This window comes from Grammomys surdaster, unplaced genomic scaffold (genome assembly GCF_004785775.1).
Source record: "Grammomys surdaster isolate TR1022 unplaced genomic scaffold, NIH_TR_1.0 125833, whole genome shotgun sequence".
In the NCBI taxonomy this organism is placed as follows: Eukaryota; Metazoa; Chordata; class Mammalia; order Rodentia; family Muridae; genus Grammomys; species Grammomys surdaster.
Genome location: NW_021620661.1, coordinates 2,594,034 through 2,615,281, shown reverse-complemented (window position 1 = coordinate 2,615,281; position 21,248 = coordinate 2,594,034). Strand labels below are relative to the sequence as shown.

Below are 21,248 nucleotides of genomic sequence, written 5' to 3'. Positions count from 1 at the left end.
CCTCTCTTGTGTTGGGATTAAAGGCATACATACACCACCACAACTGGCACTAGATGGAATGTTTAATGAATTTCCACTTCAATTATATCTGACATTAAAGTCCAAATTAGCTTATACTTGAGACTCATAAAAACCTTTAAAAAGCAGAATATAGAGCATTAATATAGGAATTACTACTCATGCTGCTTTGCAAGCCAAATGTTAGTTATTAAAACTAAGATGTAAGCTACTATTCTATGCTCTTGCTAACTATTTTGGATTACAGTGAACGCTATTCAAAAAAACAAAAACAAAACAAACCTCAACAACTTTATTATTATAGATTAAATATGATAGTACAAAATCTTTCTGTAACAATCCTTCCTTCATAACAATCTTGCTAATGTTTTTCACTATTTTTATTACATTTATTTATTTACTGGGCCTGTGTGTGTGTATGCATTTGTCCCAATTCACTTGTAGAAGTTAGTTCTCAACTTCTACCATGTGGGTTCCAAGAATCAACCTCAGGTCAACAGGCTGGGTGGCAAGCATATTTACCTGCTATCACTTTCGCACTCTGTGCCATCTTACCAGCCCAGACCCACTGAGTGACCAACCAGTAAGGGAGGGACAATAATGTAAGCACCAAGATCACAAAGATAACGTAGTTTCTTCTTGGAGCTCTAGGAGTGGTCACTCAAGGACAAATCAGGCACTAATGATGTGAAAGAGACCAAATGGTCAAGTAGAAAGGCCTATATGGAAAGAAACTACAAACTACAGACTTTTACCAACAGCAACAACCATGCAAAATACCTTGGAAGCACATCCCTCAAGCCTAGTCAAACAATAGATTTTCTAAGCTCAACCTGACATCTAAATACAACCTGTCAAGAATCTTAAGCCAAAAGGATCTTGTGCCATAGCTATCCAAGTGAGATCCTGCTAAGCACTCAACTCAGAAACCAAGAGATAACAGATTGTTAGTTAGTTACATCATTTTGGGATTTGGTATGTGGATGATACACCCACCTTACTGAACTTATGAAGTCAGTTTCCTTATTAAGTATTATAAAATTTTAATCTCTGTAAAACAACTGGCTAATGAAACTTAAGTGATAGATGTAACATACAGTGTGAAACGCAATTAAGTGTCATGCATATTTTCAAATCTATTTGTGATAGCTAAAAATATTGCTTTTAATAAATATGAAGGCAATTTTTAAAAAAATTATTATTTTATATATGTGAGTACACCGTCACTGTCTTCAGACACACCAGAAGAGGGCATCAGATCCTGTTACAGATGGTTGTGAACCACTATATGGTTGCTGGGAACTGAACTCAAGACCCCTGGAAGGTCAATGCTCTTGACCATTGAGCCATCTCTCCAGCCCATATGAAGGCAATTTGAAAGCCTTTCAAAAACACTTAAGAACTTACTTCAAAAAAATTAAGATGATACTCATTTGAACACCAAGCTACATTTACACATACAGGAAAAGTCTAGTTAAATGTAGTTTAATGTAACAGGGCTTGGAGGTGACTGGGCAGTAAGTAAAGGTGCTTGCCACTAAATCCCACTCTTGATCCTCAGGGCATGGTAGGAGAAAAAACATCTTGCAAGTTGTTCTTTTTCATACACACGTCTTAGCATGTATGCACACACACACAAACACACACAAACACACACAAACATCTATGTACATAGAAAATAAATAGAAATGCTGTAATTTTAAAAATCCTTGTTGGAGGAGAGGTTTCACTAGTGGTGGGCTTTGAGTTTTCAAGAGACTAGTGCTCTCAACTGCTCCTGTCACCATGTGTTTTCTCTGCCATCATAGAGTCTAACCACTTGAAACTGTAAGTCCAATTAAATGCTTTCTTTTATAAGTTGCCTTGGTCACACTGTTTTGTCACAATTAAAAAAGACATGACAAAACAATTGTCTGCAGTTTAGTGTGTGCATGCGTGCGTCTGTGTGTGAACACACAAATACACATATATATGAAGATCAACAAAACTGGCCAAAAATATTTACCCTGCAGAATATATGGCGGGGCATCTGGAGCTCTTGCTTTAAGGTACAGATTGGGCAGTTTTTTAAAAAGTTAAACAAAGAGTTCTGTGTGTTTGTGTGCACATGCATAGGTCTAGGTACAAGTGAGTACCTATGTAAACGTCAAAAGACAATCCTGGTATAGTCTCTCACAGGGCTATGGCCCATCTCCCCAGGGCTTGGATTATGTGTTTGTGCCATGACACCTAGCTTTTAACATGGTGTTTAAGGTGATCAAACTCAGGTAATGTAGTGACTTTGTTGACTAAGTTGTCTTTTCAGTTTTATGTTTCTATTCTTAACAATCTGGTACCAACCCAAAAAATTCTATCAGCAAGTGAAATAATGGAGAATCCACATAGTATAACATTATCCAGCAATAAGAAGAACCAGCTACTGACACTACACATTAGGGACAAATCTGAAGGAAAACACAAAACAAAACCCACTTGACTGTGAAACCTCAACACACATAACACACATAATTACATTTATATAAAATTCTTTAAAAAGCAAAACAACTCACAGAAATAAAACATTAATCATTAGCTAACTGGCACCAAGATTAGCGGGAACTAACTACAAATCTTAAAAAAAAAAAAAAAAGAGGTAGTATTCAAGGTGATGATAATAGACACACAGGTAGCCTACTTTTAAAGCTTAGCAAGCTCTCTACTTATAAAATATGAAAGCTATACCTCAATAATGTCAATGAAGAACAACAAAAACAAAGCATGACCCAGTAATGGATGAAGCTCACAAAGTTCAATGGCTAAATTTTATGCAGTTTTCTGTACTGGTATTCAAAAGGCATCTCTTAAGCTCAATCAAGACTCAAGTAACAAGTAAGAGAAAACAATAGCACTGGTCAAACATAGTATTGCTATAACCCATACCTCAAATGTGTATTTCTCTCTATTATTAAAAAGCATTAATATGGTCATCTGGAAAGTGGAGACTTGCAGTATGTGCTTCCGTGTATTAGAACCAGTTACTTGTGCACCGCCAACACCAACCTCAGATCCATCTTCCTGTTGAATTTTTTTAAAAAAACAAGACATTATCTCCTACCAACTTTAGCCATATTTTCAGAAATAAATCCCATAAGCTCCTCTGTTCCAATAAAATTATAACCCACTCCAACAGGCTTGAAACATATACAAGCATGCACACATGCACACATCTCTTTACTAAGGAATTGTCCCCATTTCCCTACACAGTGAATATTTCAATGTAGCCAAAAAAGTGATTATCCACTTAAATAGGTAACAGTGCCAAATATTTTTCAACTAAATAAATTATAAAGTTCCTCATCTATGTTAACTGCATATAAAAAAATAGTTATACACAGTTAACAATATTAAAAATGCAACACATAAAAGCCAAGTCTAGGTTATGATCTAGATTAAAAAATGTTGCTGACCAAGTCTTGATTTTCAATTTTAAGGCAATGACCTTGACTTGATTTAAACCAAGTAAATTATTAGTCTACACCTCAAAATCTTAAAAAAAAAAAAAAAAAAATTACCTTACTAAAAAGAAACAAATTACCGACATTTTTTAAAATAAAAATTAAAAGAATTTTAAAGAGGGCACAGGGCTTTGCTTAGTATGCCTTCAAATTAACTCATATTATACTATTTTCAGCAACTAGGTATCTGGTTTAATCTTAGAAATACAATACATAATCTCCTTAGTATTTTATTTTTAAAGAAGACAAGTTCTTGATATTTTCAAATGTAGTTACCAAATGAAACAATACACATAATAAATAAAAAAGATTTCCAATGTGTGAGATGGGGATTAACAGTTATACTCAGGTCAACCCCAAATCACACATCAGTTCTGTACATGAATTTTAAGTTACCCTGTGTACTGAAAAGTGTCAATATTTACCTTTTTAACTGGACCATAAAAGGTGGCATTGAGATCTGCAGAACCCATGTGATGCTGGAGTGTTAGCTGTCGACCACTGTGTTTGGCTAAATAGAACCTGTACAAAACAAACCAAGTTTTAGAAAAATCATACAATTTACTCATCCGAAATTATAAATTGTAAGATAACAACCCTTAGCAAACACATACATAACCGATATTAAAAGATAAAGGAAACTCTTAAGAATTAAGTTCTGTTCCTGCTTTTCACCAGAAGAGAAAGTTAGGGACAGGGTATGGGGTGTTGTTATAAGACCACTGTAACCTAATTTGGTACCAACATAGTAAATCATTTCTCCTGTATACTTTGACAAAGCCAACTCTTAAGATTTTCTCCACAGCCTACCCTAAGGCAGTGATTGATACTAACATGTGCCAATGCTGGAGAAATGACATTGACTCTCTGAAGTTTTATGCAATCTGTTCTTACATGCTAAAAGTTACTAATATAAATTCTTTAGAAGGTGAGGTTTAAAGTGGAATATATTTATCATTAATTAAGAATATAAGAATTCAAACTTGGTTATTAATATTCAGAAAAAGAATCTTATTTAGGTGTTACCTTCTAAATATCTCAAAAGCATGTCTTGGTGCTGGTGGGATATTGCACTTTGGTGTGGCTGACTGAGTAGGCCAATATCCCGTTGTGAGAACCCGGACTGTTAGATCAACACCACCTAAAGATATCTATACAAATAGAAAGAGATGAGCGACAATGGACCACATGCATTACCTACCATGCAACTATCAAAGCAGATCCTTCCATGACTAGAATCTTATAAAGATCTTAATGACTGGACCTGTTTAATATTTTTCAAATAATTACAATTATATGAAATGAACACGTGATAATTCATTTACACATAACTGTATCTTTCATCTCAGCTTTTAACATTTTTACCACATTAGACAACTAACATTAGGTGTAGGTACACTGTTATGTATTTCTTTTCAATAAACATGTATTTATATGATGGATGTCAACATCAATAAAATAATACTAACATCATTCTCATCATTAGGCTTTATGCCCTTATTAAAAAAAAAAGGATGAAATGAATAAATATTTATAAATTCTTATATACTATAAATAATCACAGTTATTATTAGGTTTAAAAAACAAAACAAAACCAAAAAAATCTCAAAGTATTTGTTGCATGACTCCAAAAAGTAAAACAAAGAACCACTATACCGGCTAGATTTCAACAGGCCAAAAACCTTGAAAGAGCTATTTTCAGCTTGAAGATCCACAACATTTTAACAAAATTCAAAGAATTCAGGGAGTTTCATTGGTATGGCTAACTCAACTGCTATACAACAACTGTTTCCAACACAGGAAAAAGCTTAGAAGATTTAAAGTTTAAATTCTGTAGCATCAAGTTACTTTTCAAGATATTTTTATATTTAATAGTTTTGGTCATGTTTATATGTGTATCTGTATGACTTTTGTGTGCTAGAGTGCGGTTGCCCTAGTTATACAGAGCAGGTGTCAGTCCCTTGGAGGTAGAGTTACAGGCAGTTGTGAGCTGCCTAACACGGGCTAGGTCCCAATGAAAGCTCTTAACCACTGAGCTACAGCTCAATGGTTAACTACTACTCTAACTGCATGTAAAGAGTGGCCTTAAATTATATGGAACTAACTGCTCAAGATACTAATAAAACTGAAGGAACAGACTTTAAAAATATAAAAGCAAAGAGCCAACATTTGAGATAAGAAACTAATGCAGGTCCTGTCAAAAGGACAAAACAGCAGCCTACAGAATAGGAAAATATCTTCACCAATCCCACATCCAACAGGGGGCTGATATACAAAATATATACAAAGAACTCAAGGAACTAGACATCAACAAACCAAAGAACCTAATTTAAAAATGGGGTGCAAATATAGCATAACCATCATCAGAGAGGCTTTATCCAGCAAGTGATGGAAACTGATGCAGAGACCGACAGTGAAACATTAAGTGGAGCTTGGGGAAGCCTGTGGAAGAGGAGAAGGAAGGATTGTAGGAGCCAGAGGGGTTAAGGACATCATAAGAAAAATCTACAGACTCAACTAACCTTGGCCCACAGAGGCTCAACAGAGACTGAATCAATAAGGGAGCCTACATGGGACTGCCTGACATAGGCCCTCTGCAAATGTTACAGTTGTGTAGCTTAGTCTTCCTGTGGGACTCCTAACAGCGGAGTAGGGTCTATCCTTGATTCTGTGGCCAGCCTTTGGGACCTTTTGCCCCTATTAGACTGCCTTATCGAGCTCTAATAGAAGAAGATGTACCTAGTCTTATTGCAACTTAATATGCCAAGGCTGGTTGACAGCCATGAGAGGGCTTTCCTTTTCTGAGGAGAAAGGGAAGAGGAGTGGATGCGAGAGGACTGGGAGCAGAGAAGAGAGGTGAAACTGAGGTCATAAGGTTAATCAATTAATTAATTTTAAAAAGTAATGCAGACTCTTACCCCTGTTGCCTGTAGATGTTGCCTGAACTCATCCATAGTTGTGTTTGAGATGCTCATATCCCTAAACATTCCTTCCAGTTTTGATGTGAATTGACATCCACACTCAGTCTATGGGAGAAAAAAAAAAATCACAAATATGTACAAATAGTGAACTTTACCATGATAAAGTGTAGAAACAAAGTCTTTCATGTTATTGCAATCCCTAATTATTCTTCTGAAAGTCTTTCTAGTGGTTGCTCTAAGTCTATGGCTATTAAACTTTATATAGTGTTTAAAAACAATTTAAGGATTTCAGTTTAAAACATAATTTCTAGGTTTTTCCAGATTCCAATATACTCCAGGGAAAGTAGAGTATATTGAAATGCCCTACAGACATCTCAGGTGACTGTAGCACAGATCAGATTAGTCCATGTGATAGTGTTAGACAACTTTGATGTTCTGCACCTATACCACATGGAAGGAAAGCTTGTGCCCTGCTCAAAATGACTACCACAATTGTGTGGGTGAACACTAGCATCATAAATCAACATAAGTTGGAAATATTACATCCATCTTAAATAAAGCTTACCTTTAATTTAGAAATCATATTTTTTTCAGAGTCATCAGAAACACTTTTATTTGTGAGCAATCTTCTTGCCAGGTGTTGTTTATAATATCGTTCAAATACATCTTTTTCTTGCATAAACCTAAAAAGGACCATTGCCTTATCCAATATCGTTTCTACTTCTTGTTCTGTTAGCTAAAAAATGAATTGAAAGAGAGTTTAGTTTTAAAACCACAATAATTGGTTAAGGGAATGAATGTAATCTAGGCCTGTGCCCTACTTACACACTATCCTCTCTATTGCATTTAAAGAGTGGAGTGCTACCACTCAGATGGAGATTCATTATTATAGGACTGAGCTAAGTAAGGGATAATCAAGAAAAGATAAATTTATTGACAAGGAATAGAGTAAAACTTTCTGCAGAAACTTATGTAGCTCCAAAAGTTTTTTTTTTTTCAAAAACTTCATTAAAAACCTCAAAACTGGCAAACAAATGACTAGTTTTTGTTAAATCCAAAGGGAAAAAAGTCTTACCTCATCTGTTAAATAAAGGAAAGAAAGTAGCATAGCAGGGTATGATAGTATGCTTGTGACTTTAGAAATGAGAGATTAAACTAGATTTCTTTGTGGTCAGTGATTTGTTTCTTACCCAGCTACTGACTCTGTAAACTGCAGTCTTTGCTGCTTTTCTCCTTTGTCTCAAAATCTCTAAGGTAAGGTTTTAAAACATGATCAAAATAGCTTAATTTGATTTTTCTATGGTTCCAAGTGAGCTCCCAAGGTCCCGGAAATGAAACTAAATATTGAGCTTCATTATGTAGAACTTTCCAAGTATTTCAGAACTCAGTACACTTTTCACATTCCCCAAAACCAAGCCCTGCTTGATACTCTATAACCAGAACCAGATAAAGTCAGCAACAAATCTGCAACTGCTGGCAAGTTCACCAATTTCATCACCCCTCACACTAATATTCAGCTAGAAAGGCAATCATTTTAAAGCCTGTAGGTGTGATGTTTGTGCTTTTTCTTTTGGGGGTATTTTTTTTAAAATGACGATTACATAAGGATGTCTATGTGAAATGTCTAAGACTTAAAAAAGAACTCTCAAAACCTGCATATAACTGCAGTAAAGAACCCTGTCCTCAAAAAAAAAAAATTATCTGTAAAATATCTTAAATTCATTTCCAAACTTTAAACCACTGAGGAAAAACTAATGCATTTTACATTCATTACTACTTACCCCTTTGACTCCCTTTTTCAGCTTATCATCAATAAATAATGAGAGGTATTCAGGAGACCTGGAGTTGAGGTTTAAGAAATACTCGAAGTCCCCAGCAATAGTCTGTTTAAAGAGCCGGTCATTATTAAAGGATTCTTGGAGGAAGCGATCAAACCTACTCTTCAGATCCAGTAAGCCCTTCCAAATAAAAACAAATTTAGGAAACATTATAAAAATGTCCTTGTAAGTAAAATACTTACGATATAGCCTTACATTGTTGGTAATTATGTGTTAGGAGTTAATTTTACAGAGTTATTATTATTTTCCAGTTTGTATATATGCTCAAATGTTAGTAAAAGAATGTAAAGGACTCTATCTTTCACATGTATAATAGATGAGAAATACAACAGGACCCAAGAGATGGTTCAGCAGGTAAATGTACTTGTTGGATCCCTGGGACCCACATCAAAGAAGCAAAGAAATGACTCTTTCCTGACTTCTACAAGACACATGTGTGTGCATGTACCCCCCCCATCCTACTAAATAAATGAAATGTAAACATTTTAAGATGAAACAAACAAAATCCCTGTCCCTGCTTCAACTAACCCTTTTGTCTGGACCAAACAGGGTAGCCAAAAAAATTAATTAATTAATTAATTAATTAATTAAAAGGTTTTTAAAAATTCACAAAAAGACTAATTATTCATATTAAAACAACAACTTGGAATACAATTTAGTCAAAGTCCTTCTTAAAACAAAACATTCTGACATTTAAGCTGTTAAATACAACCTGGCTTTTCCTGTATTTAAATACTAACAAACCACAAAATACAGCTCATTTTTATTATTCAGATTAAACAAATCTTGAATAGATTACCAAAAACCAACTAAACAGACTGAGTTTTAGGTCCCGGACATATGCGGACATTTTAAACTATTCTAAAATAGCTAGTGTAGGTATGTAACACCTAACAGTAAAAGTCATACACCAAATATGTGTAAAAATGCTTATCATGAATGTAAAACGTTCATCTACCTGGATATAGTCAACAGGATTCTTCCCTTCTCCTTCCTCAGAAACAAGGGCTTTTCCTTGCTCCCTCAAATAAGAACTCATACATTCACACATTGTCTTCAAACCATTTGGCACACGACTAAATAATTTGTACATGCAAGCAAGGTCTAGAATCAGAAAATAAAGAGACTGGTTACATTAAAGATTAAAATAAAAATTCCAATCTGTTCAAGAAGATTATCAATTATCACCATTTGCTGTCCACATGACTATAAAAAACGGGCGTTAGTTGAAAGTTATAACAATTTATGAGCTACAGTGCTTGACTAGATGTGTTGAAGTCACAAGTAAGAAATTTAAAACCAATTAATATCTTATAGCTGAACTTTCAACCATTACAATAAATTAAACATATTAAAACAGATTTACTACTATTATACTACTACTTCATTGTATCTCGTGGCAAATTTTAAATAAATTTACAAGCTAATATTCACCTTTAAAAAAAAAAATGTTCTTCCCTGAGCAATTCTGGACAACTACTAGTATTTCCCAGTGACTCTGTCCATATCTCTGTTTTAAAGACTGAGTTCACCACACTAAATGGCTTCAATTTAGACTCTGGTCTTTACCCATTTTTTCATACCAGTTTCAACATCATCGCAATATGGAGCTTAAGTAATATGGACATATGCCCAGTGTTTCTTTATAAAAATGCTTACTGGGACACTATGATGTCAGAATTTTATGATAGGAGCACTGTCATTAACTTTTCAAACTGGCATTAAACCAGCAGTTAAGAGGTCAAGGTTAGATAACAGTTTTCTATTCAGCATCAGATAACAAGTATTTTAGGCTAATGGGTCATGTGATCTCTGACATAAAATCAGTTTTGTCATCACAGTAAACAAGCATTCAAAGAAAAAGCTTACTATTTTCATTCTATTTAAAGAAAGTGCTGATAGGCCAGAATTGACAGACAAACCATATTGTCTATTTTGGACTTTATAAGAGCAAATTAGTACCTAAATTCAAAGTTGGTGCTATGTATTCTAAAAATAATGAACAAAGCTTACACAAGAGGTCACTAATATTTGTTTCACTGAATTAATCAAAACTCACATCAATGCAAGTTCTTATCTATAATACATTTCAGAGCAACATACATACATACATACATACATATATCCATACATACATACATATATATACACATACATACATACATACATACATATATATATATATCCATGTTTAATACATTATAATCAAAACTTCCCATTACAAAGTACAATAGCAATTTATAAACTAGAAAACGCTTTGCATACCAAATACCTGAAATAAACGGTTCCTTTTTTTTCAATGGTTTGTTTGTTTTGTTTTGTCTGTTTCTCAAGACAGGGTTTCTCTGTGTAGCCCTGGCTGTCCTGGAACTCACTCTGTAGACCAGGCTGGCCTCAAACTCAGAAATCCGACTGCCTCTGCCTCCCAAGTGTTGGGATTAAAGGCGTGTGCCACCACTGCCCGGCTGAAGTATACTGTTTCTAATGACTATTTTGTTCCTATGCTTTAGGATTTACTTATTTGTACATTTAAGCTACATATTCTCACTAAATATATAAATCAACATAATCTCACTAAATTTTCTGAATCACATGTTAAATACATGAGACAGTAGAAAATGTGAGCAAGAAATTGAAAAGAAAACTATCCAGCATTGAAAAATTATGTATACTTAAAATTATGTATACTCTATACTTAATTAAAAATAAGCCAATAATGAGATACCACTTGAACTTACTAATTCATACTGTTATGTATCTAATGATCAATGTACATTTATCTTCCCTTCATATCTTTCACTTTCTGATTTACGAGGATGATAAATCTGTGTCTGAAAACAACTGCTCATGAGCAAGGTCCCTCACAATTACCATATTCTTCATTTAAGCTTCTAGTGGTAGGGCAGGGAAGTTAAAGGCAATTTAACAATCTGGAACATTAAGAACTTAATAGAGCAAAATCATGCAAGGTAAGTAGCTATTCTGCTATTTAGAATGCTTGCCATAATGGGTATGCCGAACATATTCACAACACACACCTCCACGCAGCTTACAGAAATACTGTCATTCAAGCATGCCCAGCAATTTCAAACATCTCCCAGCTCCTAAGTTCCACTTCTGTAATGTAGTTTATATAATACCAAGCTTTGGTATTACTGTCAGTGGTGACTTTTTCACTGTAGCAGCACATCAACCTAAAATATTTTTTTATCTACCCCTTGGCAAGAAAGATGCTTGCTAGGAGCCTGTGAGATGATTCAGGGGGTAAAAGCACCTGCTGCTAAGTCTGATGATCTAAGTTCAATCCCCAGAACTCAGATGATGGCATGATGGAAGGAGAACCGACTTCTACAAATTGTTCTCTTGACTTTCAAGCAAGAGTGAGTGAGTGAGTGAGTGAGTGTACATATACACATACAATAAATAAATGCAGTAAAACTAATTTTGAAAAAAATTAACATCTAGCTTACACAAATATCCAAGAGTACTGTAGTTTAGAAAACAAACTAGAAGACTTTTGTTTTCTCAAAATAGTAACAGAAACAATAAATTTAGATACAGTGTGTTGAGAACTTGCCACATATTTAAAACTCTAACTAAAAACCCAAGTCAAGGATTACATTAGAGACTAAGAGGATAACTCTTTCCTGCCAGTATTTCTCTAACACCTGCCCTTCTGTGTCTTGTCCCTTGATATTTTTGTCAAAAAAAAAAAAAATCAACAAAAAACAAAACAAAACAAAAAACCCAAAAAAAACAAAAAAGAAACCGAAAACAACATAAAAAAACCCTCTTTTCATTCCTTATGCAGCTCATACAAACAGGTAGTATGTTTTCTTTTACTAATAGTACACAGATAGACTACTGCTAAAAGTTCATCAAGGAAGCAGGAAAAAAAAATCATGGCTATTAAAAAGAACATCATCACTGTTATATAAAATGAAAGCTTAAACATAAGAAACCAAGAATTTCTTACAGAATACCCAATCATTTCATAATGTCTAAACATAAACATGGTAAATTAAAGTTAACAATGACTACTATAGTTAAAATGTATTATTATTTCAAAAAATGCTAACTTTTTTTTTTTACTACTTGTCTACTAGTTTTTCTAAATACTCTTATATGAAATACGGGGGTATTCACAAGCACACATGAATGCTCCAAGCTTGCAAAAAAAAAAAAAAAAAAATGTGAGACTAGAAAGCACTCAAACTCATTTGTATTTAAAGAAAGTATAGGAGTGCATAAGGAACCCACTGGCCTACGATTAAACATTAAACTTAAGCTTCTGCAAATATGAAATGATTAAACAGGGAAAATGTAACTGAATACGTAACATTTTCGTGAATAATACAATGAAAAGCTTTAGCCTCACCCCAGTGCTAACTAGGGTAAGTTATTACTATAAAAACATAGCTTTCAGAAAATTGACATTCATAAGTTAGAATTATTTTTAATTGATAACACTTACCTTCTGTCTTTCCATTTTTCAGCATATGTACTAGCCCAGAATTTTCCATTTCTACAATGGTCTTCATGTGCTTGGAAATGAGTTCCCTCTCCACCACCTTCACAATAGGCTCTTCTGTGGATTTGTCAAGGCAGTGCATCACCCGCTCTATTTCCTCATTAATCCTAGCTTCTACTTTCTTTATATATACCGAAGCACTGTTTTCTGCTAAAAATTTCTGGCTTTCCATCTGCAATTAAGATTTTTTAAAAACTTAAAAAAATGTTCCTATTCTAACAGGGTTTCTATAGCATGTACAATGAAACGTACCAAGTAGTATAACAGCTAAAGACATTTCATGCAGTTTCTTATACAGGTTTCTTTAGTCTAAATTAGTCTTCTAAGCTTTTATTTACATAAAACTAACACATTATCTTTAAGCACTGTTTTAAAGATCTACTAATATACTACAAATTCAAGTATCTGATCTAAGTCAGGTGGGGAGCTTCTTCCGAAATTATTGAAACTGTAACTGGAAAGATTCACTGTCATAAGCTTTGCTGACACACCATCATTACTAAATTCTCCTGCTACTCTACTCCACAGCTTAAAGAACACACATACTCAATTTGAGAAAAACAACTTTTAAATAATTATTAATCTTGTCTACTTTGTCCTTACCAGTTTCAGAGTTACTTAATGTCATCTCAATAGATTTTAACCTGATAGCAGCATTAATCAATACATCTAAGAATTATATAATAAAACATGATAACAAAAAAATAAAGTAACACTCTCTACCTAGCAAAAATAGTTTTCTTTTTGAAAATCAAGTTTCTAAGAACAGAATAAAACACTAAACAAAAATCTTTGCGAGAGCATCTCCATTCATAGCAATCACTGAGGTGTTTCTAAGTATACCTGTAATATGCATGTAACTACAGAGTATTTATTTGGAGATGAAATAAACTAGCACCAAAACCGGCTAATACATTGTTTAAAAATAAGCACTACTTCTAAGATTACACCCATAAAGCATGACCTAGTCTCTCCTGTGCAGTCACAAAGAGCTTTCTAATGGCTGGAAGAAAGCAGCAACCCCATCTGTTTTGGGGTAAATTATCAAGCTCTATTTTAATACACATCTAATGACTCTTATGAATGAATTACTGAACTTCCAAGTTAACAATAATTGTATATTGATTTACTTTTAAAATCATATCAGAATAAAAACTGAGTACTGTAGTTGGGTACCACTACATTTCCTCTGTAAAACAGCTGATGTTTAAGGAAAGATGTACTTGGCCATTCTTACAGTTATTCTTACATTTGTCAGTACTGTTATTACCATAATTCATTATTAATTTGTTCTAATATGACCTCAGTTTTAGAATTTAATTGGTTCGGGACACTGTGATGTTTTAAACCAATTTTACTTGCTTAAGGCACCTTTTAATTTTCTAATTAGTAACCTTTAAGTAAGGAAAATATGCCATATAGGATCACACATATTATTAATATTTACTGTATTAGTAACTGACAGCTAAGAGAGATTTCATTGGTGATATGTAAAATTTACAGTAACTGGATAAATACCATAAAGTCTTAAGATACTTCTAGGCTTGTGTTTTTCAACATAATTTTAAAGTGAAAATTTTTCAATTATTATTAATGAGCACCTCATTCGTGTGTCAGAACACAAAGCAGGGATTCTGAAGAGTACTTTTTGTAGCATTCCCTCTCCAATGCGTTCTTTTCAAAACAGGTCAAATGTTTAGATTATCTACATTGAATAATGTTATGATCGTCATAAAAGAGCATTTATCTATACAGCCACAGATTACCTGAAAAAATTCTGCAGACATTTCCAAAAAAGGAGCCTCAAAATCTTCCTCATAGACTGATCTTCCTTCAAGACCTAAAATCATTAACATCTGGCAAGCATTTCTTATTGCTCCTCTGTCAAAAGAAGTTTAATTACTTGATAATCAAATACATTAAAGACATGTAGAGTATGCAAAAGTTGAAATATCTTTATAACATTTAGCTTTTATCAAAGTGACCAATCTCCCATAAGAAACTTATTTATAAAATATGGCAATAATTGTAATAAAAAATTCTATCTTGACTTTACAGTTATTTATCAAGTTATCCTTAGTTTATCATTAAAAAAATTAGAGAAAGTATGCTTAACGTAAATAAAGTTTTTATTTATTTAAAAAAAAAATGCAGAGGTAGTAAATGGATGTGACTGGAAAAGGTGGACTGGTAATTCAGTGAGTCAGAATGAGAACCTACACCTAATACCAAGGCAATACAAGATTTTTCAATAAATGGCTTTTGAGCAATCCTGATTAAACACTAAGCTCAATCAGTAAGAACTTTACTAGCTCACTGTTCCTTATGTCTCAAGCCACTATAGCAGCAACATCACAAAAATGATACTGTCATCTCAAGAAAATTGATACTGTAGGACTCAGAAGTGGTTGTGAGGTATTTTAGGCCACATTCAGTATTTTTTTTCTACAAAAATGAGAGTCAAAGTTAGACAAAAGCCTACACAGGGCACAATAGTGTGTGTGTGTGTGTGTGTGTGTGTGTGTGTGTATATATGCCTATAGTTTATATACATACATATATATATATATATATATATATATATATATGCGCCTATAGTTTAGGCTAGTTGGGAGACTGAGGAGAGGAAACACATGGATTCAAAAGTTCAACACTGGTCTGCATAACATACATGCTTCTACGACACAATGAGGCGGACTGCAGATTTACACCGGCAGTACACGTGCCAAGTCCTAGGTTCAACTCTCAGTAGTGCTAAGACAATGAAATATAAAAAACAAGAGGAAGGGGTAAAAAAATTTAAAAAGAGCTCTTAAAGGAAAAAGAAAAAAAAGACTAAACTGACATAGCAAAATCAAACGAAAGCAGGAAAAACCAAAATGGGAAGCTAATTTATTAAAAATGGTGCCCTTAAATTCTAGGTAACCAAAAACGACAGTGAAAGCCTCTCATGATTTCAGTAAGTACTGAACATTCATGTTTCTTATCATTCTAATGAAATTATGACGTCAACCAGTTCTTATAATATAAAGATGAAAAACCAAAACCAAATGTAAGGATAAATTATGTACCTGTCTACAACTTCTCCTTTCCGCTCTCTGGCAATCATATCCAATAAAGTTTGCCGAAGATGATCCCTAATACACCCATACCGTACAACTTGATCTCGAAAAATTATTAACCCCAAATTGTAGACATTTTCTACATTATTCTGTTGTACATATACACGGTCCTGCAGTTAAAACAAAATGTTAAGCAAAATTATTGCATATATAAAATAATCACAATCTATAATAAAAATTGTTTTAAACACTTTGGAAATTTCTAGTACTTTTCCATTTATATAAAGTTAAATCTTTACAATTTACCACGATTACTAAAACTAATTTAAAAGAACTTTTGTCTACTATACAGCTGAAATGGAAAGTACTGGTAATTGCAAAAGGTCTTTTGTGTCAGCTACATGATAAGCCTATGGAACATTAAACAAATATTATAAGGAAATATAGCAAAGAGCCAATGAAAGTATAAAGAACACATAAGAAACTTAAGTACAGCTATATAAAACTAGTAATAATCTTTTATAGCAAATGCTTCACATATATGGCTAATTACCATCAAGTAAGACAAAGGCTGCATGTATGGAAGGCATGTTTTAAATAAGATCTTCAGGCAAAACAGTAGACAGTAAGATGAGATACTCTGAAATATTTGCTGAGTGGCAATGTCAAGTGTTTTGTTTACTGTTTATTAGCACTGAGAAGGAATTTGGCCTGGAGGTAGACAAGAACACTTTCACAACCTACTGCAGTTGCAATCTCCCCTTTGTTAAAACTACACTGTTGATATTATGTAATACAGTAATAATATAGCTCTAATCATTTAAATTGCAGATATTTCACTGTTAATTTAGAAAGACCCTTTACTACTCTCAAAAGAAACCAGGGCTTAATTAAAAAAAAAAATCCTCAAAGACAAACAATAAGTACATTAAGGACTAATTTTAAATATTGTATTTTCACGATTAGACCAAATGCAGTTATGTTTAAAGTCCAACACTAGTAACTATCTACTGCAAAGACTGCAAATAAAATAGTCTGCTTTTGACTTTCCATTTAAAAACCCAAATTCAGACATTTTAATGATAAAATATTACAAAAAATATCTGAAAGTTCAATCTGAGAGTATGCATTTCATCAGCATGATAGAGATAACCAACCACATTTTAAATTTATTTGTATTTCTCTCGTAGTAGTTATTTCTTGCCCAATCATACAGGGGGGAATCAAAAACGGGTACCATCTCATGCCTGTCCTTTCACAGAACTAGGTAGGGAGTCAGATTCTTACTACTGACTTTTAATGGTTCACTTCATAAACCAACTTGTAAACACATCTGTAATACAGTATCTTACAACTTTTCAGTCTTTGCTAAGAACAGCTATAAACTAGATTAACAATTTTTAAGAAAAGCACTACTTGTTTTTAAAATACCAATGTAGGAACTGGGATAGAGAAATACAGTCTAGCTATAGCCTTAACCAGGTGATCTCCTTATCGAATTCCTTCCTCCAATATCTAATTAAGGCCTAGGGGTCCCTATTATCTCCAATAGATACAGTTAAGGAGGTACTTGGCTCTACAAGGCCACAGATATTAACTTTAACTTTAACCATTTTATCGAAGTTTATCCTTTCCCTCCTGATGGCTCAAAAGCACTAACACACCCAACTCAGAAACAAAAGCATGTCTAGAGGTTCAAACACCCACTATGCCAAAGTACTTTTTAGGAAATTTAACCTCAACAGAGTCAAGAAATATCTCTGTGGGCCAAATGGTTTCATTACTCAAGAGATGGTATGAAAAGTCATGCTACAGAGAAACAAGTCATGGTCCATGGCTCCAGGCTCATGAAGTAATCAGTGTACAAAAGGAGGAAAGTTTAAGTTCTACCATTCCTATCTAGTGTTTATTTTGAACAATGTTTGCTTTCAAGATTACACAGGTGCTGAGGGTGGTAGCATACACCCATACCCCAACAACAACAAAATGGCCCCTACTAAGCTCTTCATAGCTAGTCTGTCAGAACATGTTTGAACCCGCCTTGATAGGCTTACTCACAAGACAATGTCATTTATCAAAAAGGAATAGAAGTGCTTTCAAACAGGGTTCCTTTCAAGCCATGAAACAGATATAGGTTAAAAAGGGCTTACCACAACAAAGACAGAAACAACAGTAAAAAGCCAAAGCATCAAATAAGTTTTTCTACAGAATCAGAAAAAAAGTCTAATTAACTCGGTTTACAAAATGAACTTAGTACTTCCTCAATGGAACTCTGATTTCATTTTTTTACAAAGGTCACCAGGTAAGGTGTAAAGTAGTAAGGTGTACACTTACTGTGCGAATACACAGTACTATCTAGTGATAAACTGAGTAGAAAAGCACAGGATATATTACTGAAAAACCTGATTTGGATGCCTTAAGCTCAGTCACGGTTTCAAACACTGTACAGTGGGCTCAAAATCTTTCTCAAGGCTGTGAAATTTTAAAATAAATAACATTCTAGTTGTTGAAAGAAAAAAAAATCTTGTAATTTTCACTTAGGAATCACCTACCAAAATACAAGATAAACTAAAATACACTGTTCCCCACTGTAAAATTTTATAATCAATGAGCAGGAGAATAACTCAAGGAATTAATCTCTATTAGACTCATGGGAGTTCCCAAGACATGTGGCATAAATCAGTGAGGCTGAGAGATGATACAATGTATAAGAGCACTTGCTACTTTTCTAGAGATTCCAGGTTCAATTCCTAGCACCTCACAGTCCAGTCTTGGGACTCCAATGCCCTCTTCTGACCTTGAAAGGCACTGTATGAATATGGGGCACAGACATACTTGCAGGCACACAAAAAAAGAACTCATTCAAGAAGCATAAAACATTTCTTTCAATCAGTCCTATTTCTGACACTTAGTAATTATGACCTTCATGTCTGTTTCCTTATCTGCAAACATCTACCACAAATGTCATCCATTTGTAATATTGACAACAACAGAAAGAACTGCCAAAGCTATCACTTTGCCTTCACATTTAAAAATAAAAACTCGCTACTAAAATAAAAAACAAAGCTATGCCTTGAATCCCAACACTCAGGAGGCAGAGGCAGGCAGATCTCTTGAGACCAGTTTGGCCTATAAAAAGCTTCAGGACAGCCAAGACTACACAAAGAATCACTGTTCCAAAAACCTAAATAAATAAAATAAGCACTCAACAACATAACAAAACAAGAGCAACAAGTGAACAACAGTAAGTGGTGGTCAGGATGCAGAGGAGCTGAACTCTTAGTACTGCAGTGCAGGAGATGTGGAAAAGAGCATCCAAATTTGTCAAAAATGAAAACCAGAGTTAGCCTATGACTGAGCAGTCATGTTTCTTGGTACACACCCAAAATAGAGAAAGCAGAGCTGGAGGGACAATGTTCACAGCAGCAATTTTCACAAGCTCTAAACATAATTAAAATGTGCAATGATGAATGAGTGGTACAAACAAAATGTGGTTTATATATAAAGTGGAGTATTATTCAGACTTAGAAAGGAAACAGGCATATTTCACAACACGGAAAAGCAAATGCTAAGTGAAAAAGAACAAATCCTATACTGCTCCATTTACATGTGGTACCCACTGCAGTCAAAATCATAGATGCAAAGAGCAGAATTGGGTACTGGGGAAGATGTTGAAAAAGAATTCCAGTTTTGTAAGAAAAATTCTACAGGGAGTTATTTACCATAATCTTAAAAATCTACACCACCACCAGATAGATACAGACACACAGACCAGTGTTTAAAATCATCACCACAACCTGGACTTAAGGGGCTAAGAGAGACAAGTACAGTTAAATATGTACTACAGGCACAAAGTCACAGATTAGTACATGGGGGCTGGCTATACAACAGGCAAAGGTTCTAAAGAGGAAAGAAACAACCAAACTGTTAATTACAAGATGGTTACTTGAGTAAAATGCTGACATGAGCCTAGCCATATCAAGGACCCCAACTTTCAGACTCATGGGAACTGGCAAAGCCTTCCTTTGGTTCTAGTGTGAACGCTGAGCTATCAACCACAGCTTTCTGCTTTAGGATGACTGCAGCCTGAGACTACTCCCCTACAAGAACCTCCTATCAAGATGAGATTAGCTAAACCATCTGCCTCCTCATTCAGCTGAATACTATAAACTTGCCTTCTCCACTCAAGAGAAAATGTAAGTGCTGAGTTTCTGGATGGTCATGGGTGGTGGGTCTCCCTTAGAGCACAAGACCCATCCCATCTGAGCTTTTCTACAACTGGATCTGTGTCTTTTCAGTATTCCCTCTTAGCTCAGTCAGATTTCCAGAACTAAGCCATGGAGGAAATACAACAATAAAATAAAACAAAATCCAAAACACAACAGAATAAAGAGAACACAGCACTAAGATGCTAGCTGGCAGACATGTAGTCCAATAGGTCAAATACGACTATATGGAAAACAGCATGGGTAACACTTCAGGATTGTAGCTGAGATCTTAAAGGGGCTACAGCCACTGTGCCCCAGCTATTGCCTGGGTGAGGAGGTGAGGCTAAACATGTAAAAACATGTTAACCCTAATAATGCCTTAAAGTAGTTTCCAAGAGGTCATGCTTTCCTATTTGTCAACCTACTAAAAGAAAATTAAATCTTCTTTAGAAGAAGGTATCATCCATTGCCTCTAGTTTTTCACACAATACCAGCCGTCAATCCACAACTATTAACGCTGCCTTCCCTCAACACAAAACTACAAATAAATCAGATTCAAATGTTATAACTGGAGTGGAAAGTGAGAGGTGGGGGTCAAGAAGGACGACAGTGACACAACCCAGGAAGCCAGTGTTTCATACCTCTTACCTTACTCAGAAAGTGACTTCAAAAAACCAAAAACTTAAGAATGTCAAGGATACACTTTAAAATAACTGGAAAGAAATCTATCTCCCTCCCCCCGCCCCCCTCTCTCTCTCATATTTCAAGAAGACAAAAAAAAAAAAAAAAATCCTAACTTTATATTTGCTAAGTAACAAAACCTCAAGCTACTCAGTTAAAATGAAATAGACTATTTCTCAGCAACTGGCAAAATAAACTGTCAAAAACTGGGGTAAGGATATGAAAGATGAGATATCTGGTCAACAAATCTGACCAAACAAGCATCCGACGTAGAATACTCCATCTACAATTCTAGGTCGAAAAACTTTATCAAAAACACTTGTTTACTTTTACGTTATACACATGTTCTAATTTTATTTCTGCTGCTGTGATAAAATGCTCTTATAAAAAGCAACGGAGGTATAAAAGTTATTAAAATGTATTTAAGCTTGCAAATTCAGGTTACAGTCATTGTGAGGAAGTCAAGGCAGGAACTTCAAACAGCTAGTCCTATAT

General features: G+C 34.4%; 1 protein-coding gene across 3 annotated transcripts in view; it reads right to left on the bottom strand.

Moving 5' to 3' along the window:
* Positions 1–21,248, bottom strand: part of Cul3 (cullin 3) — a 75,356-nt gene that overhangs the window by 7,355 nt on the left and 46,753 nt on the right. For all 3 annotated transcript variants that reach the window (XM_028789452.1, XM_028789450.1, XM_028789451.1), the window contains 10 exons: positions 15,874–16,034; positions 14,569–14,683; positions 12,746–12,974; positions 9,230–9,375; positions 8,215–8,391; positions 6,999–7,169; positions 6,431–6,538; positions 4,539–4,663; positions 3,938–4,034; positions 2,938–3,072 (listed from right to left, as the gene is read on the bottom strand). In XM_028789452.1, the coding sequence (XP_028645285.1) occupies positions 2,938–3,072; positions 3,938–4,034; positions 4,539–4,663; positions 6,431–6,538; positions 6,999–7,169; positions 8,215–8,391; positions 9,230–9,375; positions 12,746–12,974; positions 14,569–14,683; positions 15,874–16,034 (1,464 nt within the window). The remainder of the gene's footprint in view (positions 1–2,937; positions 3,073–3,937; positions 4,035–4,538; positions 4,664–6,430; positions 6,539–6,998; positions 7,170–8,214; positions 8,392–9,229; positions 9,376–12,745; positions 12,975–14,568; positions 14,684–15,873; positions 16,035–21,248) is intronic.